This window comes from Colias philodice, chromosome 18 (assembly GCF_061535455.1).
Source record: "Colias philodice isolate Cphi_HAF_F1 chromosome 18, ilColPhil1 Martin Lab GWU primary, whole genome shotgun sequence".
Lineage (NCBI taxonomy): Eukaryota > Metazoa > Arthropoda > Insecta > Lepidoptera > Pieridae > Colias > Colias philodice.
In genome coordinates, this window is record NC_143103.1 from 1,271,656 (window position 1) to 1,299,261 (window position 27,606).

Sequence of the window (27,606 nt, forward strand, 5' to 3'; positions counted from 1 at the left end):
TATTTTTCCAGACGTACATGCAATTTTGACTAATTTCTCTCAGGCATTATAATTTGATATTTAACATATTTCATGATATTTCACAAATGCATGTATAATGTAAATGTGTTTTGTTTAAATCCTATATTACTTATTAATAGTGCTATTTAGTTGAGACATATTTTCGTGGTCGGGTAACAAATAAAACAAGAGTGAATTAAATATAATATTTATTAAGAGAACATTAAGTATTTAGTGTATTCGCGTAAGGTCTTCTACTATCTTGATTAGATCATCCACCGTCGCATCCCGCATTATACCACCATCGTCGATCTGCAATGAAAAATAACATTTGTAAAGCCATTTGTTTTAAAACAGAAATTCTCAATTATTCATAGTGTATGTTTTTCTGCTTTTAGTCGTGAACTTGTAGCTGCGTGGTTTATCAATTGATCGACACGATTTTTGTGTTCTAATTCTGAATGATTAAAATGTAGGAGAAATAAAGGGTTGTATTTTTGAATTATTGGGGGCGAACAGTCAAAATTTAGAGTCATGGAATAAGGCAACGATTTTGTTATCTTGCGAAAGAAGTTTCACTTCTCACACGTGTGCTAAGCACACACGCTCTTTTTTATTTAGTGTTTGTCGACCGATCATGTTTCTTATTGTTAGGGAATTCTGATGCTAAGCACACACGCTCTTTTTTATTTAGTGTTTGACGACTGATCATCATGTTTTTTTTTGGCAGAATGATTTGAAATTGGGGGAAAACGGTCAACATGTATTATTTGTGTGACAGTGTGTGTGTATACCTGCAGCCCCTGCACAGTCTCCTGCTGCACCTCCCTGCTGAGGTCCAGGAAGCTCTCAATGAGGTCTCCGTCCACGAAGCCCTCCGCGGGCTCCGTCTTGATGTCCGTGTTGAAGGAGCGCCAGAACGCGTGCGGAACACGACCCACGGACTTGATAGCGTGGGTCAGACGTTCCTCTAGTTGGTGCAGGAACTCGTATAGCTCCGGGGACAGTTGGACTACTAGGCCTGGAAAAAAAAACTTGGTTGCCTGTAAAGTCGGTTAACTGACGTTGAACGTGACAACGTCCGATTGTGCTTCTTTGTCGCTCGTTCCGCGCTCTCGCTCGCACTTCAAGCCTTACGGAACGCCTCAGAGCGAGGTAACGCCGCATGAGTCATGTTTTTTCGTGCGTGCAGCCGGCTCTATCGAATTATAAGACGTTGTCACGTCAAAAACGTTTTATACTCTCTTGTATGGCTGAAAACTGGCATTAACAATGTAATAACCTGATACTGACACTGATGTCAATATAACAGCGGCCAACGAAAGAACTGTCACTATAAGAACAATAAAAGAGGCAGTAGCAGATTACAGATGGGGCCGTTAATGTTGTCTAGGCAGATGGGGCAATAATATTGTCGGGACTCGGGGCAGATGGGGCAGCTGATATTGTCGGGGCAGGCGGGGCACTCACATATAGCGCCCGTGACGGTGGCGAGCAGCGCGGGGTTGGCGACGGGCGCCGCGGTGTCGGCGCTCTGCCCCACCAGCGAGCCGAGCCGCATCACATTCACCATGTCGCCGATGTGGAACTGCCCCATGTAGCTCATCTGCTGCCGCTCCTCGTCCGTCGTCGCCGCACTACACAAAACAAAAAAACAATCATAAAAACCGGTCAAGTGTGAGTTTGAATCGCGAAACTAACGGTGCCAAACAAATAAGATGAAGAGCAATTGCAAAAAAGGTCACCCATCCGATTCATGACCACCCCAACCGTAGCTTAACCTCAGTTTTTCTATTACTTAATTTTATAGCGACAAAATAAACATCTTTGAAAATACAGACAAAAGTCGAAAACCTGAACACAAACAATTATATTAAACACATATTGAGTACGATAATGTAACCTTAAAATGACCATTCCCGGGGCATTATTAGAAAAAATATGTTTCTCACCTATCCTTCTGACAAACAAACAAATTGAAGCTATTCTCAGCGCCGAGGAAGGTGTCGTCGTCCAGTATCTCCACGGCCGTCATCCAGTTCGGACTGTAGTCGCGCGCTATCTCTTCGAAACTACCCTCCATCTGAAATTAAATGATTTTTTGGAAAAATTGTTAAAAAAATATATGTAACTATAAACCAATCTAGAAATGTCAATACAAAAATCTAGGCTGATAAAAAAATCGTACCTACAAAAAAATTGCACATTTTTTACTTTTTACTGTATCGTTTATTTACATTGGTTAATAAAATATGCAGTATTATCAAAAAAAATCCTTCTAGAAAAGTAATTTGTTTTTTAGAGAATCATTATCGGTATGAATTAATTATAATTTCACAAACATTCAAATGTACAGATTTCGACATCAGAGCCTTTCCTCAAGAATTTGATTCTACTCCTACCCTCATCTACTCAAAAAAATCTTTTTATTTCTCCTCACCTGTTTATACTGCAACAGTGACATGGACCGCATGAGATCTCCGACCAGTATGAAATCACCTTTAACTTTAAGGTAAAGCGCCACTATGTTGTTGAAATGGCTGCACTCTAGACGTAATTCTTTCTCTGACGTCCATTCGAATAGTCTTACCTGGAAAATTGTAACATGTTTTGATTATTTCTTATACAAGTTAGCTATTTTCTTCAAAAAATAGTTGATATATGTTAGATTTATTTGCATATAAAATAACGAATTTCTCCACTTTTTATAAAAACAATGTGATGAAATATGAAATATATTTCGGATTATTTTCTTTCTTCTTATTTATAAGTTATAAGAATTTGGAAGATACATAAAATAGTTGGATGGACAAAAATTTAAAAGTTTTGCAAATCTGATATTTTCTGCCATACCTGGAAATTATATTAAATTTTGATACCTATAGGTAAACAGAATTGTTAAGTTAATTATTAAAATCATTTTTATTGAACAATTTCAACCATTTTTGAAATGTTTTCACAAGTAAAAAACTTGCTAAACCGTTAAATAATAAAGCCGTATACTCACTGTACTATTTATTGAGGCGAGTAGTTTTCCATTAAATTCAACTAGTGTGTAACAACCGCCTTTGATTTCTTTCTCTGCTACCTGTGTCAGCTTGCCCTCTGACCAGTGGAATAATATTATCCTACCCTGAAATTGGTAAAAATGTCATGAATAAATATAAAAAAAGATATGTGAATCATGTTATCATGTGTCTGAAAATTGAATAGATTCTTTAAAAGTCAAAGTAACTGTGTAATTTTGAAACTATGTAATAGTTTAAATGTGTTTTCACGCAAAATAGGCGCAAAGACGTCGAGTTGCGGAGAAATGCCCGTATTATTATTATTATTAGTTTAAATGTGCAATTGTAGAACTTTATCGAGTTGTTATTATGAAAATATGTAATTGTAGTACTGTGTCGAGTTGAAATTGTTAAAATGTGTAATTGTAGAACTTTATCGAGTTGTAATTACGAAAATATGTAATTGTAGTACTGTTTCGAGTTGTAATTACGAAAATGTGAAATTGTAGTACTGTGTCGAGTTGTAATTGCAATAATGTGTAATTGTAGAACCTTATCGAGTTGTAATTACGAAAATATGTAATTGTAGAACTGTGACAAGTTGTAATTGCGAAAATGTATAATTGTAGTACTGTGTCGAGTTGTAATTAGGAAAATATGAAATTGTAGTACTGTGTCGAGTTGTGATTACGAAAATGTGAAATTGTAGTACTGTGTCGAGTTGTAATTACGAAAATGTGTAATTTTACAACTGTGACAAGTTGTAATTGCGAAAATGTGTAATTGTAGAACTGTATCGAGCTCACCTGTTTCGGCTCAGATTCCTCCGGGTTGAGTATAGCTGTGCCGAGCGCGTAGTAGTGCGCCGGGTCGTCGCCGAGCTTGCAAGAGACTAGTGACATTGCGAACTCGCTCGATGGTAGCTGATGCGCGTGTAACACTGTGGGGGGAATAGGGAAATTTTATTTTATGAATTGTATGAGTTATTTCAAGGTCAAGTTACTTCCTTTGCGTTACTTTTGTATGCACGCTAGTCCAGTTATAGTGTGTGATAGTAATGTTACTATCACGCAGTTTCTTCGTCGCACGCGTACTCCGCAGTGTCTTGTGTACACGATGCCTTTGCGTTTAGCTCGTGTGGACGCGTCGTCGTATGCAGCCCGGCCACACACTGCAGCACTTCGCATGCAGCCCAGCTACGAACTGCAGCACTTCGCATGCAGCCCGGCTACGAACTGCAGCACTTCGCATGCAGCCCGGCTACGAACTGCAGGACTTCGCATGCAGCCCGGCCACACACTGCAGCACTTCGCATGCAGCCCGGCTACGAACTACAGCACTTCGTATGCAGCCCGGCTACGAACTACAGCACTTCGCATGCAGCCCGGCCACACACTGCAGCACTTCGCATGCAGCCCGGCCACGAACTGCAGCACTTCGCATGCAGCCCGGCTACGAACTGCAGCACTTCGCATGCAGCCCGGCTACGAACTGCAGCACTTCGCATGCAGCCCGGCTACGAACTGCAGCACTTCGCATGCAGCCCGGCTACGAACTGCAGCACTTCGCATGCAGCCCGGCTACGAACTGCAGCACTTCGCATGCAGCCCGGCTACGAACTGCAGCACTTCGCATGCAGCCCGGCTACGAACTGCAGCACTTCGCATGCAGCCCGGCTACGAACTGCAGCACTTCGCTTGCAGCCCGGCTACGAACTGCAGCACTTCGCATGCAGCCCGGCTACGAGCTGCAGCACTTCGCATGCAGCCCGGCTACGAGCTGCAGCACTTCGCATGCAGCCCGGCTACGAGCTGCAGCACTTCGCATGCAGCCCGGCTACGAGCTGCAGCACTTCGCATGCAGCCCGGCTACGAGCTGCAGCACTTCGCATGCAGCCCGGCAACGAGCTGCAGCACTTCGCATGCAGCCCGGCTACGAGCTGCAGCACTTCGCATGCAGCCCGGCTACGAACTGCAGCACTTCGCATGCAGCCCGGCTACGAACTGCAGCACTTCGCATGCAGCCCGGCTACGAACTGCAGCACTTCGCATGCAGCTCGGCTACGAACTGCAGCACTTCGCATGCAGCTCGGCTACGAACTGCAGCACTTCGCATGCAGCCCGGCTACGAACTGCAGCACTTCGCATGCAGCTCGGCTACGAACTGCAGCACTTCGCATGCAGCCCGGCTACGAACTGCAGCACTTCGCATGCAGCTCGGCTACGAACTGCAGCACTTCGCATGCAGCCCGGCTACGAACTGCAGCACGCCGCATGCAGTTTGGCCGCTCTCTGCAGCACGCCGCATGCAGGGGAGCTCCACACTCACCCTCGAACGTGTGGTGGTCCACGAGCAGCAGGTTGTGTATCTCGAGGTCGAGCGCCGGGGGGGCGTGGCGCGGCTGTGCGGGCGGCGCCCCACTAGTCGCGGCGGCGGCGGTGGAGGCGGAGCCGCGCGCGCACACCGCCGCGCCCGCCGCGCCGCCCGTGTACTCCAGCTTGTCCACGCGCATCGTGATCACGCCGAACGTCTAAAAAAAGATAAAAAAAATTATGTAAATTTTCCTTATGTGTTGTTCCAGCAAAAACTAGTTGCTCTTTAAACGTCAATGTAACAAAATCTTCCATTCGAAAAAAATAAGATACCAGAATCTGTTTAGTTGTCTTTAAGCATCAATAGCCATGTCAATAAAAATTGCACAAAAAAAATTAGACAGCACAGAAAACTGTTGAGAAAACTGAAAGTGAAGTAATCACCTGCGACGCCTCCTGGTAGGCGATGCGGCGCGGCGTCTCGTGCAGCGGCACGGTGCGGATGTGCAGCTTCTGTATCTCGTCGATGGTGCCGATCGTCACCGTGCTGTCCGTCGCCAGCGCGAGACTGCACACACGCACATAACATCATCACAGATCACACAAACTAAAGGGAGATATTATGGTAATATGCCCAAAAAAAGAACAAGCTGGAACGGTGCTGTATACGTACATCACTTACAATCTAGTGTGCGAATCTAGTCGCTCTCATATTTTTGTGTGATGACACGCACACAACGCGAAGTATTGTTTTGATTTTGTTTACTGCAGTTGTGTGCGTAAATTTGTAATGAGACACCAGGTTTCGTACTCAGCGCAAGCGATTGGCATCTCTCTAGATCTCTATGATCATCATCATCATCATTATCAGCCTATGTTAGTCCACTGCTGGACATAGGCCTCAGTCATGGCACGCCAGCGCAAACACTAGCACTTGCACTTGCGCAAGCACAACCATAATGACTTGCGCAAACACTTGCAAGAATATTTAATATTACACTTACGCGTGCACTTGCACTTGCAAGAGCACTTGCACAAGGACTAGCACTTACACTTGTGCAAGCACTAGAATTAACAGAAATTAATAAAACTTATGCTTCAACTAGATCGCCCACTTAAACCCTGTTTTTACTAAGTTTAGAATATTTTACAATTCATTATCCTAACTCAAGAAGTGTAACAAACTATTAATAGTAAAACTAGCTCACCTATCCGGATACGCTTGCGCATTCAACGAGCACATGTGCGTCACTTCCTTCAGGTTGACGTTAGAAAATACTAGCTTGTGGTTCGACGAGAAGATCACGGTTGGTCGATCAGAGCATGCAAATATGTTTGTTGTTGATAGCGACCTGTAGAATGAAGGAAATAGAAATAAATAGATGATTTTTTTTTTTTTTTTATACTGGCAACACATGGTCAGTAAAAAATACATACGCAAAAATTTAGTACCGGATATTCTTATAACAACATTTGGTGACATAATTTGAAATATGATCTACATAATATATTCTATGGAATAAAACTGTTTAAAGAAAATTAACACATCTTCATTAAAACTTCTGTCTGATGAGAATCAGCAAGAAACTTAATAATTAATTTTGGTGACCAATTATAATAGCCTGCCTTTTTTGTGATCTTACTAGATGTGCCCCGCGGTTTTACCCGCATTGCTCCGCTCCTGTTGGTCTTAGCGTGATGATATATAGCCTATAGCCTTCCTTGATAAATAGGCTATCTAACAAATCGGAAGAATTTTTCAAATCGGACCCGTAGTTCCAGAGATTAGCGCGTTCAAACAAACAAACTCTTCAGCTTTATAATATTAGTATAGAAGTATAGATTAGTTATAATATCAAAACTAGACCCACCTAAAACTCCTTAACACAGTGGGTTGCGTGCCCAAAGTGACCCTTTTCTTATTGGACAGCGCTCCAGTCTCCTGGTCTACAGTGAAGTAGAACATTGAACCGTCCCCAAGAGCACATAGGAGATAGCATACCCCTTCTAGTACGCATATGAGTAACGATCTTGGGATTATCTCTAGAAATAATAATATAATGTCAAAATTGTAATATTATGTAAAAGACAAAATTGCTTTAAAAAAAAAAGACATTTCTTTGTTTATTGGGATAGAGTGAAGAAAATGTACACACATGACAAAGTTCCTGATCTTTCATTTTTGTAACACTTTAAATAAAATACCTTATGTAAAATAGGAATATTAAATGTTTTCTGATTTCCAGATTGTAACGTCTAGCCAAAACTAAATTAAACACATCATATTATACATCTTGTAGCACATGTTATCAACGTTACAAAAAAAAATGAGCAATTTTTTTAAATCTTACTTTATTTCACGGGGTTTTATCAAAATGAGCAATTGATAATAAAAAAATCATTGCATTAGCACACATACACTAAAATATACACTGTACTAACACTTAAAATGCACATAACTATAAACATACCTCCAGATAACTTCTCAGTGTGCAACGGCTTAAGATCTGGCAACTTCAATACTCTAACAGATATATCGGTCCACAGACCCACGCCCAATAAAGCTTCTTCGTCACCAGGACCGAGATCTAGACACGCCACTTCTTCTTCCATGCACACCTCGCTGAGGAAAAATACATTTTTTACTAGCGGTCCGCCCCGGCTTCGCCCGTGGTACATAATATTTACGTTTTCTCTACATAAGAACCATCCTCGTACTTCAAGGAATATAATAAAAAAAGAATTATCGAAATCGGTTCAGCCGTTCTCGAGTTATGCGCTTACCAACACATTTTGCGATTCATTTTTATATATAAGAAGATTATATGTTGCTTTTTAATCTTACTTGGTTGTCTCAGTAATAATGTATATTTTAAATTTAAATCTGAGTACACGAATGATGTTTTTATAGTTGTTTTTTTCGCCATACAATATCGCTGTTTTGCGAAACCTTCAAATTTTTTTACATTGCCACGTACATAACAAATTAATCATATTCACGCTATAATTTTTACATTATTATAATTTGAACAGATGTTCACCAAGTGATTTCCCCTTTTAATGGCATTACGTTTCACAGACTACACACTTCAATGTGTATTTTTCAATACATATAAGTATTTTCAATATTGTTTTTGTATAGACTACAAGCCCGCATATGAAAAAAATATGGGTCAAATGAACCACCACGGGACATATCTAGTACGAAAGAAGAGCAAAAAATAATAAGATTCATCACTATGCCGTCACTTGTAAGCTGTCCAACTGAGTGCAGATGAGAATTGAAAAGTACAGGTAGACTCGGTAAATTTTGGTCATATATTTTTGTACGGCATTCTTAACCATCGATAGATCCATTAAAAATAATAAGAAACCGCTCAGTGCCGTACAAAAATGTTGGTCCACCAAGTCGGAATTTTTATTTAATTTCCCAGAGTTACCGGGGGTAAATTTGGTCATTTGACCATGTACGGCATCTGTGTCATACTATTGCTATACTGCTTATAATCCATTATTCCGCAACGCCGTACAAAAATCATGGGGACGAGGGGAAAAAATCGAGAGTTGTAATCCCCTCTCTTTCCCCACTCCAGGGGGTCATTTGACACAACACGAAATAAATTTATTTTTAAAGTATTTTATGCATAGATAATATTTTTTCATGTACCGTACATTTTCGTTGGTTCAAAGGGGAAAAATCTGAAAAAGAAAAAATCCATATAACGAAATGTTTGCTTTATATTTTGATAATAAAATATAAATATACATTAATATTAAGAAGCTCGAGGTGGTTAATTATCACCTTGGAAAGTCGGAGTCAAGTGGAATGGACTCCGTTAAATTGATGAACTAATAAAAAAGCTATGAACGAAAAGATGTGAATTATATGCAATCAGCCCATGAATACAGGTAAAGTCACAAGCAAATGCTAGTAATATATACATATTCAAAATGTACAAGTTAAGCGCTTTCAAATGATACCAAACACGGCATATTTATCTTAACTTTATTTTTTTACTCTGTATGTTTTGTCCGCTAGAGGGCGCCACATTAGATTTTGTGAAACCCCATATAGCCTTTAGCTAGCTGGTCGCTGGTTATCCAGTGAACAATTCAGACGCTTCTAATGATATGTCATTTGTCGAATTCTGATAAGTAGTTTAGAAGTTACGAGGGAATAGATGAACATACATACATGACCTGTCAAAACCATAACCCTCCTTTTGCTTTGCCGTAGTTGGGTAAAAATATGTTAATGCCGTACTGTATCAAATGGCCATAAAGCACCCTTAAAATTGTAGCTTTCGTCGCTTTCATCAGCCTAAAAGATGTGGTCTGCACAAAAATGTACGGCATCGTTTTTTCCTAATTTATCTATGTTTATACTATTTAAAACAACGAATAAAGTGTAGAAAACTATTATATTTCATTAATCTACGATGTTTAAACTTCAACAAAATTTCTGGTTTTGCATTTCTCTATAACTTTTTTTAGAACGGTTTCTTTTGAACGGCAATACTATACAACAATTGAATTTTACAATATCATGTTAAAAAAAAAAGTTCCCGTACAGGGTCAAATGACCTTACAGCTCTTTATATCAAGAATTCGATGAAATTAAGATGATTATTGGTATACATTTAAAAGAACAATTATTTTTTGACGGCATTGCTTTTAATAGTACTTTTGAGTGCTAGATAATGTTTTGGAACCGAAGCCGTACTTAGTCAAATGACCCCCTGGAGTGGGGAAAGAGAGGGGATTGCAACTCTCGATTTTTTCCCCTTGTCCCCATGATTTTTGTACGGCGTTGCGGAATAATGGATTAAAAGCAGTATAGCAATAGTATGACACAGATGCCGTACATGGTCAAATGACCAAATTTACCCCCGGTAACTCTGGGAAATTAAATAAAAATTCCGACTTGGTGGACCAACATTTTTGTACGGCACTGAGCGGTTTCTTATTATTTTTAATGGATCTATCGATGGTTAAGAATGCCGTACAAAAATATATGACCAAAATTTACCGAGTCTACCTGTACTTTTCAATTCTCATCTGCACTCAGTTGGACAGCTTACAAGTGACGGCATAGTGATGAATCTTATTATTTTTTGCTCTTCTTTCGTTCTAGGTATGACCCCTGGTGGTTCATTTGACCCATATTTTTTTCATATGCGGGCTTGTAGTCTAGTAATGTCCTTGTGTGTCCTTGTCTCTTAAATTTATTTCATGTGGCTAAATGCCATTGAATAAACGTTTTTTCTTCTTCAATAGTTTATTTCTTGCAAATAAAGCTCTACATTGATGCGATCACCACACACAACACGAACATAAAGCCGCATCCACACTCACGCGATCATCAATTTCTCTCACCATAAGAGCGTTAGTACACGGCCAGCTCGAGCAGTTAACGGCTGAGTGACGTACACGGACTGCTCGAGGTATCGGTTGTTGACTGCTCTCTACCAACTGCGCAGTTGACGGCTCGAAGCGGTCGCAACTGCTTGAAGCAGGCCGTGTACGGCCGCCCGGGCCCTAACACAAACATAAAGCCTTGTGCACACTCACGCGATGACGGCCAGCTCTCGGCGGCGGATGGCCAGCAGCAGCAGGCGGTTGCCGGCGGCGACCACGACGCGCGTGTGCGAGCTGGCCACCACGGAGATGGCCCGCGCGCCGCCCACGCGCCAGCTGGCCGCCAGCTGCCACGCGCCCGCGCCCTCCGTGCCCGCTTCGTCGCGCGCTACCAGACGCACGTCTTCGTCCGTCACCTGTGAAAAAAGAAATGGAAAGATTTATTTACAATACACATTAGCCCATTGAGCCCCGAACGGCCCAATCGGTCCACGACACAATAGATTTTCTATTGTGTCTGTGCTTCCGGGGCCTGAGTTATTAAAACAAACAAAAAAGACGTGTGGCACTCGGGGACTGCCGCGGTAAAGCTATTGCATAGCATGCCTTCAAGTCACACCTCCGAGCCCGTCGGAGTGGGAAGCGTGAGGTTTTTTCGTTAATTTCTCGATTCGGTCCCCGCGCTCAAGGCCCGCGATAGAAGCTATGCAATAGCTTAAAAATTAATTATGAATTTGAAAATGCAAAAAAAAGTGTAATTGATATCACACACATACATTTGGGTAAGAACATGTTTATAGGCATTATTTTATTATTAGATTAGCAGCACAAAATATTTTTTATAATCACATTATCATCATATTCTTATTTTATGTTGACACTTGTAAATGCTTATAATTTAAAATATGTTTATATCCAAATCTCGCCTCGTGATCAATTTTTTTTTCTCTTTTTTTCAAATTTCTTATTTTAAATAAACCGTTTGAATACTATAAAACTAAAAATAAATGCTATAAAACAACTAAATGACATACCTGTATAAGTTGGTTATGGCAGACATTTCCCGTGAAGAATGTTTGTCTATCTGACACAAATCCTTTGATTTCTGTCTCTTCTACTTCTTCTCCATTTAGTGTTAATACTCTGTAAAATAAAAATTGTATCAGATTCTTTATTTCTTACGAATTACATGTTTAGTTTTACGTAAAATTCCTGACAGACTCGAAGGACCAAATTACTCTGTACTATAGAAAATGAAGGTAAAATAACACCATACATGCTTTGACTACCAATTTTGTGTATTATTTCACTTAGACAAAAAGAAATTATATGCTAAAAAACTGGCAAAGTAAAAAAATATCACATTTAATTTTAAGCATGTTGTTAAAACTGTAAAGATCAATACATATTTTATACTTTCATCACATCTAAACTAATAATATTATAAGAGCAGTGTAAATGTACAATTTTTGTTACCATTTGTCTCAAACATCTACCATTTTTTTAAATTAAAAAGCCCATAAAACACTTACCTAGTCTGTCCAACAAACGCCAACACAAGTGTATCATGGTACGGCGAATTATGTGCCAATGTGAGCGCCCACATTCCCTTAATGCCTGGTAAATCGATGGAGGCCTGCTCCTGTATGCCGATACCGTTGCGAATAATACGTAGGGAACCTTGTTTGAACGCACCTGAGGATGGAAGGTTTGTTGAAGTAAAACTTCTTTATCGAGGTTGGACAAAAATTTTGTGTAACATTTTTGCGTTACGCCGTACGCGTGACATTTTTGCGTTACGCCGTACGCGTGACATTTTTGCGTTACGCCATACTCGTGACATTTTTAAGGTCATAAAGAAGTTTCACTTCTTAAGTGTGTACTCTAGTACACGCATACATTTTTTTTATAATAGTTTTAAGGAAAAATATTTATTTGGTACAATTATTTTTTTTACCCTGTAATATTCTCAACATATTTAGTAACTTATGGCCAGTTCCACATAAGCTGCAATGATAGCACTGACACATACAATGATAACACTTTTTGACATAATTTTTTTGTACTTTTGACTGACAACAGCCATTAAAGAGATAGAACAATATAACACTGACATTTACGCCAAGACTGTAAATGTATGGACATAAACACATACATTAGTAAAAGAAATACAAAGTAGTTTATACATGAATCTATAGAAATAAAATTGCCACAGGAATATACTTAAAACTACTTTTTTAACTAGTTTATTTTATTAGAAACTAGCTGCTCCGCGCGGTTTCACCCCCGTGACTCCTCTCCCGTTGGTCGTAGCGTGATGATATATAGCCTATAGCCTTCACCAAAAGAATTTTTCAAATCGGACCAGTAGTTCCCGAGATTAGCGCGTTCAAACAAACAAACAAACAAACAAACTCTTCAGCTTTATAATATTAGTATAGATAACTCCAAACTTACCCGAACAAGTGATAAGCTGATTCTGTCCCTGCCGCTCCAGATCCACAACACACATATCAACGATCGGAGCGAGGCTTGTGAAAGTCTCCATGACCTTCACATACTGGTTGGAGTCATCGCGGTTCGCAGATAGACGCACGAGGGCGGAGTCCCCTAGACGGGAACCGATGAAGACAACACCATTGTCGAGGTATGTCATACATTCGGGGATCGGTATTTCACCTGGAATAAAAGACTGAATTAATCATAAACTTTGGTCGGGGATCGGTATTTCACCTGGAATAAAACTTCTAATTAATGGTAAACTTTGGAAATGTTGCTTCAGTTGATCACTTCCTTGTTTGGCTATTTTATAGGACACTAGGTTTCCGCCCGCGGCTTCGCCCGCGCAGTCAAAGAAAAACCCGCATAGTTCCCGTTCCCGTGGGATTTCCGGGATTGCGTCATTTTCCCGGGATAAAAAGTAGCCTATGTCCTTTCTCGGGTATCAAAATATCTTCATACCAAATTACATTAAAATTGGTTCAGTAGTTTAGGCGTGATTAAGTAACAGACAGACAGAGTTACTTTCGCATTTATAATATTAGTATGGATAGGTACATAAAGCTACTGTTTTATACAATGAATATTTTAATATATAACATACAAATATATATAACTTATTTATTATTTATACATATACTTTTTATTTATTTATATTTAAATGTCAGTCGATACAAATTTGAATTTTAATGATGATCTTTTCTCACACTGGTCCAATTCATCTCTCAGTAGTGATGATAGTTTTCACAGTGCTATTTCCCCTCCTCTAGATGCTACCCTTGACTCCTTTTTCAACAACGTCCCTAAAAACTTTAATACCATCCATATTAATGCGCAAAGTATTCCGGCACATTATCCCGACATGCTTTCATCGTTTATATCAAGTAATATCCATGCCATCCTTGTATCAGAATCCTGGCTCAAGCCGTGTCATTCCTCCTCAGCTTATTCTCTCCCCGGCTTTCACCTTATACGCAATGATCGTGTTGGCAAGGGCGGTGGTGGAGTAGCTATCTACCTTCGCTCTCACATTCCGTTTAAATTAATTTGCTCTTCCTCGCAACCTCCTCCTGCTTCTTCCACTGAACATCTCCTTATTGAAGTCCTTTTGCCGCAAGCTAAAATCCTTCTTGGTGTTTTTTATTGTCCTTCTCTCTCCATAGATTACTTTTCCTCCTTCGAAACCCTTGTAGATTACCTCTCTCCCCAATATGAGCATTTAATTTTCATGGGTGATTTCAACACTTGTCTGCTTAAAGGTGATAGCCGTAGTAATAAGCTGCTTTCCATCCTGAATTCCCACAATCTCCATGCCCTTTCCTCAAATCCAACTCACTACTTTCCTGGCTGCAATCCTTCTCTACTTGACCTAATGATAGTCTCCTTACCCAACTTCATATCCAAGCATGGTCAGTGTTCAGCCGATGCTTTTTCCTTTCATGACCTCATTTACCTTTCCTACAAGCTCCATTCTCCGAAACTTAAACCGTCTACCATTTTGCTGCGTAATTTTGGGGGAATGGACGTGAATTTGCTTCGCTGCGATGCGCAAAACATTAGATGGGAAGAGGTGTTTGATGCGCAGTCTATAGATGAGAAAGTCTCCTTATTCAACACATTTGTTTTAAATCTATACGACAAATTTGCGCCACTCCGACCTGTCAAAAAGAAGCACACACCGGCACCTTGGCTTACTCCGGAATTAAAATCTCTTTCTTTAAAAAGAAACCGTGCCAAGTCTAAGTTAAAAACCGCACAAACGGATGAAGCGCGGGCAAAGTATAATAGGATACGTAATCGTTGCAATGTATTGTGTAGAGACGCTCAGCGACGCCATATCCACAAATCCCTTGAGAGCGGTGATTCAGGTACAAATTGGAAATTTCTGAAAAGCTTGGGGATTGGTAAAGAGTCTAATGCTTTTCCTAATACTATTGATATAAGCCAACTCAATATGCACTTTACATCATCCTCCTCGCTTGACCCCGATATGAAACACCGTACTCTCAAAAACCTCTCCACCTTTCCTACTCCTGCTTATCCTCCTTTCCTTTTTAAGCAAGTCTCCGAACGGGATGTTAAGAAAAACATATTGTCCATCTCATCAAGTGCTGTTGGCTGTGACCTTGTTAGCCGTACTATGATCATTCCCATCCTTGATATCATTATTCCCTCCCTTACTCACATTCTGAACTTCTCCATGTCCACCGGTACACTCCCAACTGTTTGGAAAGATGCTCAAGTCATCCCTTTACCCAAAAAATCCAACCCGAATTCCTTTTCAGATTTCCGTCCAATTTCCATATTACCTTTCCTATCCAAAGTCCTTGAACGTATAATACATCAGCAACTTACCTCTTTCCTGAACAAACATAATATCCTTAGTGATTTTCAATCCGGATTCCGTCCCGGTCATAGTACGACTACAGCCCTGGTCAAGGTTACTGACGATATTCGTGCTGGTATGGACAATAAGCAGCTCACAGTACTTACTCTTTTAGATTTTAGCAACGCTTTTACAACTGTGGACTTTGACGTACTGCTGGGTCTGCTGCGTGTTCTTAACATTTCTCCTTCCGTAATTGACTGGTTCCATTCCTACCTGCACGGCCGGAGGCCTTGGTGGATACTAAGTACTCATCTTGGTGTGCGGTCTCTGCCGGTGTGCCTCAGGGCGGCGTTTTGTCTCCTCTCCTCTTTTCCATCTTCATTAACTCCTTATGTTCCCGGCTGACGTCTCTGTACCATATGTATGCTGACGACTTACAGATTTACACCCAGTCCTCCCTTGCTGACTTACCTATGGCTATCCATTTTTCCAATTCCGAATTAGCTAACATAACCAGCTGGTGTAACGAATTTGGACTAAAACTCAACCCAGCTAAAAGCAATGTCATCATAATCGGTAGTCCTTATCTAATTTCGGAAATCGACTGGGGTATTTTGCCAAACATCAAAATCGGTGACGTTGTTATACCTTACAAAACGGTAGTTAGAAACTTAGGTGTGGTTTTTGACCAAACCTTGTCCTGGTCTCACCATATTCAGGAATTAAGCCGTAGGATCTATGCTGATTCTGCTACGCTCCGGCGGCTTCGTAACTTCTTGCCTATTCCTACCAAAATTACGCTAGCACAATCCCTTCTCCTTCCTATACTTGATTACGCAGATGCATGTTTTCCTGATTTAGCAGTCGAGCATCTTGATAAACTTGAGCGTCTCCAAAATTTCTGTATTAGATTTATTTTCGGCCTTCGAAAATATGACCACGTTTCTTCTTTCAGGAAAAGGCTCAAGTGGCTCCCTATCCGACTTCGCCGGAATCTACACTATTTGCAACTACTGTTCCGTATCCTTTTTAATCCCTCCGCTCCTTCCTACCTCAAGTCCAATTTTTCCTTCTTGCACAGTGAAAGCTACTCACTTCGCTCTGAGGATAGACTCATCTTGCGTGTTCCAAGCCGACGCACAAATTTTTATGGCAAGTCTTTTGCAGCGATATCAGTTAAGTTATGGAACTCTCTGCCATTAAATATTCGTCAAGCCCAGACCCCTTCGGGTTTTAAAAATCTTGTGCGACAACATTTTCTTTCCGCTGCTGATCCGGACCAGTAATATTTTATTAACTTTTTATTTTTCTTTCATATTTTCATTATGTTACAATATGTACGTGGTACTCTGTATTAGATATTATATATAGATATTGATATAGAGGTATTCGTATAATAATTTTATCTTATTCAATATCAGTGTGTTTCCCTCTAAGTATATATTTATTTATGTTTATTATATAATATGTAATTGGTATGTATATCTGTTTATTTTATTTATGTATATGTATATTTATATATTGTGTATGTATATGTATAGTATATGTGATATTGTATATGGATATGTATTATTTAAGGTAGATATATATTATTTTTTTTTTTTTTTGTTTTCTTGCTATTAATTATTCTTTTTCTGTTCTCGTCCCGCCAATTAGTGATCTTTTTGCTTGTTTACCTTTTACCGTGGTTGCCTGGAAGAGATCACTATTAAGTGATAAGGCCGCCAAAATAGTTGTACTCTGTTCTATGTGTATTGTGTAAGTAGTTCTAAGGCTTCTGTACAATTATTAAAGTGTTAAATAAATAAATAAATAAATAATTCCATTTTATTTTAGGTTTTTTTATTTAAAAAGGAAAAATTGTTGTTTATTGCGAGTCTCATTTTAAAATATTATGCATAATCATTTTTTATGCATGTTTTTAATACAGTTGACATCTTAGGTAACAGAAAATTTCTAGTAATTAATTGCTCTCAATTTGATTAGACAAAATCCTTGAAAAAATGTTATTTGCAATATTAAAGCTGTATACTCACCAAGCAGTTCCACCTTCAGATCCTTTACAGCATGGGTGTCATCGACCCGCTCGTATAATTCCAATAATAACATAAAGAGACGACCAGCTATATCACCGAGTAAATATCGTAAACCACGCGTGTCCACACGGCAGTAGCAGTTTATTGGTGTCATCTGGTTTGAAGATTATAATTAAAGGAGTTTTTAGAGATTGATAAAAATAATTCAAATTCAATGCATGTAAACTTTTCAAAGTGCGAATTCATTTTTTTTCCAATCTACCAACTATCCATATATGTGATGCAATGTTCTCATATATTGTTAAAAATATTTACAAATAATAAATTTTCATCTCATATTATATTGAAAAACTTTTCATGAAAGATTATTAAAATACAAGAGCAAAAAACTTTTTTTTTTTTCAAGTTTACCTTTATCTGTGGAGGTGCAACAGCCACATAGCTCTGGCCATCATGATACACTATGGACTCTTGTCCAATTACTATAGCTCCACCTAAAATAAGAATAAAACATTAATGTTGGAATAAATATAAAAAAAAAACAAATATTTGTAAAACCAAACTTTTATTTTTATTCTACAGAGACACTTTATCTATACTATAATATTATAAAGCTGAAGAGTTTGTTTGTTTGAACGCACTAATCTCAGGAACTTCTGGTCTGATTTCAAAAATTATTTCGGTGTTGGATAGCCCATTTACTGAGGAAGGCTATAGGCTATATATCATTACGCTAAGACCAACAGGAGCGGAGCCACGCGGGTGAAACCGCGAAGTGCAGCTAGTTGAAAAGTAAAACAACAACACAATTAATATAAATAATTACCTAAAGGACTTGGCACTGGTATAAGAATAGATGCTTCAGTTTCAACATTATCTTGTTTCCATGGTATCTTCATGAACTCCTTGTCTCTTAAATTTATTTCATGTGTCTAAAAATAGGTAAATAAAACATTATATGAGAAGATAAAAATGTATTCAAATAATGTATGTATACAAAAAGTTTTCACTAAGCAGAAAAGCCATAGCAGTAGCTAAATCCCACTCCTTTAACCACAGTATAAAAAAAACAGAATACTATTTTATGCCAGATTTTTTTAAATGAAAAATAACAAATTTACAACTCACTTTTATATGTCTTCCATTGAGATCTTGGTGAATTAATATTAAAGTGGGGTTGGCACATCCATGCAAGAATTCTAAATCGTACACATTCAGTTCTTCCAACCTGTAAAAAATATTGTTAATAATATTAGTAATGGTAGACTAGCTGACAAAGATCACTACATAGTATAAAACAAAGTCATTTTCTCTGTCCCTATGTATGCTTAAATCTTTAAAACTACGCAACGGATTTGGATGCGGTTTTTTTTAATAGATAGAGTGATTCAAGAGGAAGGTTTTAGTAATTTATTATGTTTTAGACAAAGCGGGTGAAGCCGCGGGCGGAAAGCTAGTAAATAATAATTTTTCAATTCAAATAAGATCTAGATAACCATGTTCAACCAAACATACAAATTGTTCTATTTTACAATATTAATAAAAAAAAAAAAATCAACTATGCACACTTAACTTTAACACTGTTTGCTAAAAACCATACTTGTTGCCATTTAGTCATATTTTTATTTAAAGAATTAAAAAAATTGAATGAAAAATCCTGTAAAATTTTTTTGCTTTAATTTAAACTAAGAAGAAAATATGTATGTAATATATTAAATGAAATAAACATTCACAATTGTCTCGGATTGGACAAAGAAAACAACTATTTTCGAGGTTGATGATGTATTACTTCGTTATGATAATACAGAAAAACTTGTATGCGAACTTTAAGTACATAGGTATTAATAATTTAAAATAAAACAAAGAAAACGACTGTCGCCGACGCTAGCGATTTGATGAGTGCCGGCCGCGGGCCGTCGAGCCGCGAGCCGCGGTACCCCGCTCCCGCGCCTCCCCGCCGCCGTCGCTTGCGCCGCCACTCGCCGCACGCCGCCCCGCTGCCCCGCGCCTGACCTATTTAGCGTCGTAGACATCCTGGGGGGCCGTTGGAAGGAGCTGAAGAGACAGCCGCGTTGTCTTCATGGCTCGAGGATTCTTCCAATGAATTTTCGTGTGGCAGGAGGCACACTTTATTTAATGCGCGTCTTTGAAGTCCCTTGACTGTTATAAAATCCGCAACCCGGCAGATCCCATCTTTGCCAGGGTATAACCGGTGCACTCTTCCTATTCGCCATTTCATGGGCGGCAGGTTATCCTCCTTGAAAACGACCATAGATCCTTCCTTTATTTGGTCTGAAGGCGAGCGCCATTTCGTTCTCTTCTGAAGTTCTGATAGGTATTCATTATGCCACCTCTTCCAGAAACTTTCTCTTAAGGATTCTATCAATTGGTATCTGGTTTTAATTTTTCTCTCTGTAGCAGCAGGAGGCGACGGCAATGATGTCAGTGGACGGCCGATCAGGAAGTGCCCTGGGGAAAGGGGAGAGAGGTCATTGGGGTTACAAGATAGAGGAGTTATGGGTCGGGAGTTGAGGACAGCTTCTATTTGTGTACAAAGCGTACTCAACTCCTCGAACGTCAAACTTGCATTACCTACAACTCTTTTAAGGTGAAACTTTGCGCTTTTTATACCTGCTTCCCATAGCCCGCCAAAAGTAGGGGAATAAGGGGGATTAAAAATAAACTTAATGCCTTCCTCTGCTGTAAAATTATATATTGAATTAATGCTTGACTGCAATGCTTTTTTTAATTCATTATTGGCACCCACAAAATTAGTTGCATTATCGCACAATATCTGACTCGGTTTTCCTCTACGAGAAATAAATCTGCGGAGGCAGGAAATAAAGGCATTGCTACTTAAATCACTAACAATCTCTAAATGAACCGCCTTAGTACAAAAACAAACGAAAATACATAAATAACATTTTGAAATGCGATTCCCGCGGCCGATTTTAGACGAAATAAGGAATGGCCCTCCAAAATCAGTTCCACAAATTTGGAAAGGGTAATTCTGTGTGACTCTGGTAGACGGCAACTGGCCCATCAATGGCTCCATAGTTTTGCCTCGAAATCTTGTGCATATTACACACTGACGTACTATTTTACGCGCGAGGGTCCTCCCCCCGAGAGGCCAAAACTGATCCCGAAAACCAGCCAAGAGCAATTGAGGGCCAGCGTGCAAAGAACGTAAGTGCTCCGCTCGCATCAATAGTTTCGTAAAGTGATGTTTTCCATCAAGCAGTATAGGGTGCTTTTTCTCAAAATCAAAAGAGCTATTGTCGAGCCGACCACCTACTCTCAAAATGGATTTTTCGTCCAGAAATGGAGAAAGCTGAGCTAAATTTGACGAGGTAAGTAATTTTTTATTTTTTATTAGGTTTATCTCAGTTTCAAAAGAAATCAATTGTGCAGATTTTATCAATAAGGTAAGTGATTTATTTAGTTCATCTTCTTTTAGAGGTCCAGTATATTTATTATTTTTGTTTTTTGTGTTGTTTATAAATCTTAATACAAACGCAAATATTCTTTTTAATTTTAATGCACTTGAGTATTTTTCAAATCTTACGAATTCAGAATTTTCTTCATTTTTAAGTTTAGTTAAGGTAGGTAAAGCTTTTAATTCAGGTAATATTATTTTAGTGTTAGGAATTTCAGGCCATTGGGATTCCTCCGTATTTTTTAAGTAATCCGGACCTTCCCACCACATGGAGCAATTAATCAGATAACCCGGATCTACTCCTCGAGATGCCATATCAGCAGGGTTCAGATTGGTCGGAACGTGCCTCCAAGAGTCCCTATCTGTAAGTTCGTGTATTTCATTCACTCGATTACATACAAATGTTTTAAGATTTTTAGTTTGTGTTTTTATCCATCCTAGGGTGACGGTAGAATCAGACCAAAAAAGTTTTTTATTAATAGGGCAACGGAGGGCTTCACTGACTTTTGCTACAAGACGAGCGCCCAGTAAAGCTGCTGATAGCTCGAGACGAGGTATAGTAAGAGTCTTAATAGGTGCAACTCGAGTCTTTGCACATAGAAGGCTCACTGTTACGTAATCATTATTCACCGCTCGGACATAAACACACGCAGCATACGCATCCTGCGAGGCATCAACAAAGCAATGAAGTTCACAAGTGGTATAAGTTGTAGGTAGTATGTGTCTAGGTATAGACACTGAATGTAGTGCGTGCAAATTGCGACTCGTTTTTAACCAAATTTTCTTTATGTCTTCTGGTACACTTTCATCCCAAGTTAAGTTTTGTAGCCACAACTTTTGCAACAATACTTTCAGTGTTATAGTGCACGCACTGAGTAAGCCGAGCGGGTCAAAAATTTTACAGGTTTCCGATAAAATTATGCGTTTTGTGATTTTATTTGTGTTGTCATTTATGTTTATAGAAAAATTCAGTGTATCTGTTTCAGGAGACCATGACACACCTAACACGCTAGACTTTTTATCTAAATCAAGAGGATTTGTGTTTGTAGATTCCGAGAAAATTTGTGTACAATTAGTACGAAATTTATGCAATGGGAAGCATGACGAATCTAACTGATCTACTACGTTCTTTAGGATGTAAGCTAGTTCTGCTTGACTATCTGCCCCTGTCAAAAGATCATCCATGTAAAAATCTCGTTTGATAATTTCAGCTATAATAGGATCTGAGCATTCATGAGAAAGCTGCAAGAGACAACGAGTACTTAGGAAAGGTGCTGATGCAGTTCCATAAGTCACCGTGTTAAGGCGTAAAACTTCAAGCGGCTTAGAGTCGTTATCTCTCCACAAAATCAATTGTAAATTACGTTGGGGTTCTTGTATCTCAATTTGACGATACATTTTCTGTATATCTCCCGTTAATACAAACTTATGCTGACGGAACCTAATGAGAATGTTGAACAAGTCATCTTGGACTACGGGTCCAATGCACTGAATGTCATTTAGGGACTTTTTTGACGACGTTTTTGCAGCTGCGTCAAAAACGACACGTAATTTTGTTGTTTCACTACCTTCCCGAAAAATTGCAAAATGAGGTATATAGTTACCGAATTTAGGTTTATCAATCTTTGTCAAGTGATCTAAAGCTTCATATTCGTGTATAAATTTACAATACATCTCTTTGAGTTCAGGATCTTTATTTAGCTTTTTTTCTAAATTATAAAAACGTTTGGCAGCCATGTTATATGAATCTCCTAGTGCAGTTTCAGGTATCTCGGTAAGAGGCATTAATACGGAAAATCTGCCACTAGGCAAACGCTTTGTATTTTTAAGGAAATGTTCCTCACAAAATTGCTCGTCAGTCGTGGCTGAAAATTTTGAAGAAGGAAGTTCCTCTAAGGCCCAAAACTTTGCAAGGTCTTCACTGATTTGTTTTGTAAAATTGCAATGAATTTTGTGAGGGATTCTATTATAAGGTTTGTAGTAACTACGACCGGCTAATATCCAGCCAAGTTTAGTGTTCTGAAGGATAGGCTTTTTAACACCTAGTGAAATCTGTTCGGGAATTAGGAGATCATAAAATATGTCCGCTCCCAATAAAATATCCACATCTGCTGGGTTATAAAATTTAGGATCAGCAAATTGGATGTTGTTAGGTAAATTTAAGCTTACTACATCGATGGGGAAATTAGGCAATTGGCCTGTGACCTCAGGCACTACTAGACAGTTTAGGTTTGTATGAAATGCAGTTAATAACGAACTGATTTTTATATTGCAACTCTCTGAAATGGGAACTTGCATGTTGTTAATACCCGATATTATTAAGGTATCGGGATCACGACTAACTAACCCCATTTTCTTTTTCAGGTTTACAGTCATCAGACAAGATTGACTCCCTCCATCCAGCACAGCACGGGCTATGTAGGTATTATTGTTTTCAGGATCGATTATTTTCACCAAAGCAGTACCTAAGAGCACCTGTCCAGTAGATTTAGCTGATAAAGCGGCAGATGGATGACTAAAGTTTTTCGTATTATTAGATTGATCACTATTATTTTGAGGAGTTTGATGTAATAAAGTATGATGTTTCTGTTTACAGATTCTACAAGCGCCTGATCGACAATCATCAACAACGTGGCCTCGTTGGAGACAGTTAAGACAGAGTTGAAGCTGTTTAGCCTTGTTTGTTTTTTCTTCAGGAGATAATCTTTTAAAATCAACACAATGAAATATTTTATGTTTTTGGTTGCATGATGGACAAGAAAATATATGTTTTGTGTTAGAAGAAGTGACGAAACTTTTAGTGTGTTTATTATGCTGATACGACGGTTTGTTGTCGTCAGATTTCTTATAATATGAAGATGATGATTTGTTATGATCATCACGCTTCTCGTTCCTACTAACAATCATTGTCTCTAAAACATCGGCACGACTACGCAAAAAGGTAATGAAGTCTGTTAATGAAGGTACTTCATCAGAAGAATTATTTTTATGTTCTTCCCATTTTCTTAAAGTAATGGTATCAATTTTTGTACACATGATGTAAATGATGAGAACATCCCATTGTGTTGTAGGTTGGCCTAAGGTTTCAAGTGCGCGTAAATTTTTTAAAACTTGATCAATCAAATATCGAATAGCCTTGTAAGATTCTCGAGTAATTGATTCAATACCAAACAAAGATTTAAGATGATTATTAATTAAGATTTTCTTGTTATCATATCTTTCACAAAGTAATTTCCATGCCACCTTATAATTTTCAGATGTAAATTCAATGGATTTTATAACAACTGTAGCGCTGCCTACAAGTGACGATCTCAAATAATGAAATTTATTAATGTTTGGAATTGAATCAACAGAATTTATCAAAGAATCAAATGTATCCCTAAATTCTAACCATTTTAAGTAATTTCCGTCAAAGGTAGGTAATTGAATAGTTGGTAGCCTTATATTATTCAAATGATTGCAACTACTTGTTGAAGACCGTCTTGAATTACAATTATTACAATCACTAGTTGCGTCGTTGTCTTTATCATTAAATTTAGTAATGTAATTTGTGTATGACTCTTCAATCTCACGAGCTAATGACGTAGAAACAAAAAATTGAGTCTCAAATAAGTCCCTTTCATCATGATGAGTTTGAACATCAGTAGCGATTTCTAATTTTGTTTGAATCCTATCAAATTCATCAAAAACCTTTTCAATTTTGAGCAAACGGGCATTTAATTCTTTAATTTGCAAACTAGAAATATTCTCTACAGGTATTTTATTTAAAGTTTCAATAAAATTTTTAAATTTTGTTAAACGTCCCTTTAACGAACCTCGCATTATGATTAAATCGCTAAATTGTATTTGTTCCGCATCTGACTTGCTAACGTTATCATTTTCAGACATTTTATATAAGTACAAATAATAAATTAAGCAAATAAATACTTGATGTCAAACCACTGAATTATGTTAATTGTGATGAAATATTCGTTCCACACTGCGCGGTGTAATAGGCGGCCACACGGCGATCGCTACGGTGTAAGCTCGTGGAGCCGGCCTCCCGATACAATGTCACGCGCAGTTGTCGTGATAGCTGGAATGTTCGGCAAATTTTCGATTTAATTAAACGTATACAATATGTTAAGCAAAGGAGTTTAGTTTAAGTTTATTAAGCAATGAAGAATTTCGGCTATAGTTTTATAGTTATGATTTTTGAAGCATAAAAACGTATTTCAACAGCGTACTTTAAGTGCTTTAAATTTTAAGCGAAAGCAATATGATGGAGTGCACAACAATATTTGTATAATTTTGTGGTTGCCAATAATATTAACGTAAATAAGTAGGTAATTATTTTATGAATACATGTTTGCAGAGAGGCTTGGTATGACTCAAATCGCAAGCGTCGGCGATCGATTTTGTGGAGAGACTTGAAGGCGTAATAAATTTATTCTAATTTAACACGTAGGTATAATGAAGACGTGAAATGTTTTGAAAAGGCTCGTATTTTGATGACTAACCCTTATGCGTCGTGCAATTTTATATAAATAGCAAAAATAAATAGCAAAATAAATACCCAAACATCAAATCAAGTGACGTATAAGTACCGTATAAGCACTAGCAAATTATGATTATGTCTGCAAGTAACTTATCGCGGTTTTAGGCAATAGCAGTTTAACTTACTTGAAATTAAACACACCTTATACACAAAATGAAGAGGGAAATAATTATGAAAAAAGGAAAGGCACTCCCCTGATTATGAGTCCACGTAGAACGCTGCACACGGCCACGCCCTCCAATGGAAAATTCCGCTGCGCCCGGCCACGGCGATCGAATGTTCTTGAAGATTGTAGCCGTCCTGTCACGGTCGCCAATTTTGTCTCGGATTGGACAAAGAAAACAACTATTTTCGAGGTTGATGATGTATTACTTCGTTATGATAATACAGAAAAACTTGTATGCGAACTTTAAGTACATAGGTATTAATAATTTAAAATAAACAAAGAAAACGACTGTCGCCGACGCTAGCGATTTGATGAGTGCCGGCCGCGGGCCGTCGAGCCGCGAGCCGCGGTACCCCGCTCCCGCGCCTCCCCGCCGCCGTCGCTTGCGCCGCCACTCGCCGCACGCCGCCCCGCTGCCCCGCGCCTGACCTATTTAGCGTCGTAGACAACAATACTTAAATGGAAATTTATTAAAAGAAAACATACCTCAGACTAGCAGCTTTCAGCTCTGTAGAATCCTTATCGAGAGGTATTATCTTAAACAGACCGTCATACAGTCTGAGACCGATCACCCTCGCTTGTGGGTCGATCACTGCTAGAATCCCATTCTCTGACGGCTTGCCAATCCTATCAGCGACATTACCATGCGCTCTGGTAACCACTTCGAGATCACCGTTTGGCCCTGTTCTCCATTCTAATATCATTGCATTGTATCTCGCGGTAAGAATGAAGACTAGATCTTTGTTTTCATACTAAAATGTTAGAAATTATGTTTAAGTTGGTTCTGAATACATTTGTGGATGAAATAATAGAGATTCTATAAGAAATGAAATACTTTCCAACTTAGATTTTAGATTAGAAAAACTATTAATGAATGAAATGGACACTGTTTTAAGAACTTAACAATGAGAAATTAATAACATAAAACACTGTTAATTTGAAATTGTGTCTTATTAAAATGTATACTTACTGGTGGTCTAAATAATTTCATCTTGGCTACCCTGCCGTACAGCCCAACTTCCTTCATGGGGTGGAGCCCTTCTGGTGTCACCAAGTACATTTCTAGACGTGACACCTTTGCTACCAACAGATTCAGGTCTGTTGGTGATGTGAAGTTGCCTAAAAATAAGAAATTTTGTGGATCAAATTGATGTATGGTGTAATTCAGTGACACAGCTCAACCTTTATTAATATGAGGTGAAAACTGTAGTAAATCTAGCCTGGGTGAATTAGAAATAATAACTCTCTATTGATGAAAGAATATTAGAATGTTATCCATTATAAATGTTGGATTAAATTTATCCTCTTGAGCCGAGCATGCACTTCAAGGGCCGCCAAGACGCAATAGGCATATTGAATATATTTAAGCAAGGTTTAATTAAGTCGTTATAACGAAATCGGTAAACAATGGAATAGATTTACACTTCCGATTGAATCTGTATACAATTTTCCATTTTAAAACGCTGTGATAATGCTGTCGCTCTTTTCAAGGTAAATGTAACGTCGGATCAACTTTATTGAAGAGCAGTGTGAGAGCACAGTGATATTATAAAATTACTCTTACATAACATACAAAATACTGCGTTTAAAATAGTATCATTAATAATTCGCTTAAATCTAATAAGCATCAGACAGATATTGTATATATCTAACCTCAATAAACACAATACTTAATACTATATATGTATTCACACAATGTTTACCTGTAATACATGCTGTTACAGCCGTTGGTTTCTGTGCAGTCACTACGTAGTGGTAAGCCATGATTTATTATTTATTCAAACCTAATTTTTAATCATTAATTTTATTTTATTTGTTTTTCGCAAAATTAAACAATACAACGGCGGTCTGTCAGACTGTCTGCTGTCATAGACTAAATTTTTTAATTTTTAGTTTACTACTTTTTTACATTCGGATACACGATT

The 27,606-nt window shown here is 38.5% G+C and overlaps 1 protein-coding gene across 1 annotated transcript; it reads right to left on the reverse strand.

Moving 5' to 3' along the window:
* Positions 1–192: 192 nt before the first annotated feature.
* pic (DNA damage-binding protein pic) lies at positions 193–27,550 on the reverse strand. Its single transcript, XM_089706617.1, has 23 exons — positions 27,385–27,550; positions 26,652–26,800; positions 26,168–26,433; positions 18,671–18,770; positions 18,369–18,474; positions 17,954–18,036; positions 17,543–17,696; positions 13,136–13,357; positions 12,211–12,373; positions 11,713–11,821; positions 10,892–11,094; positions 7,792–7,943; positions 7,192–7,363; positions 6,529–6,672; positions 5,765–5,888; positions 5,337–5,538; positions 3,815–3,948; positions 3,008–3,133; positions 2,441–2,590; positions 1,953–2,083; positions 1,471–1,637; positions 795–1,021; positions 193–312 (listed from the first exon to the last, which is right to left on the reverse strand). Exons 1-23 carry the CDS (start codon positions 27,443–27,445, stop codon positions 232–234), a joined length of 3,426 nt encoding a protein of 1,141 aa, XP_089562743.1. The 5' UTR covers positions 27,446–27,550; the 3' UTR covers positions 193–231.
* Positions 27,551–27,606: the final 56 nt, after the last annotated feature.

What these genes read in the sequence shown, in the direction of transcription:
- pic (XM_089706617.1), bottom strand. Translation starts at nt 27,445, where the DNA reads ATGGCTTACCACTACGTAGTGACTGCACAGAAACCAACGGCTGTAACA. An exon ending in ACCAGTGCCAAGTCCTTTAG is followed by an intron (nt 18,037 to 18,368) that starts GTAATTATTTAT and finishes TTCTTATTTTAG; the next exon opens with GTGGAGCTATAGTAATTGGA. An exon ending in CACCGTCACGGGCGCTATAT is followed by an intron (nt 1,022 to 1,470) that starts GTGAGTGCCCCG and finishes TTTTTTTTCCAG; the next exon opens with GCCTAGTAGTCCAACTGTCC.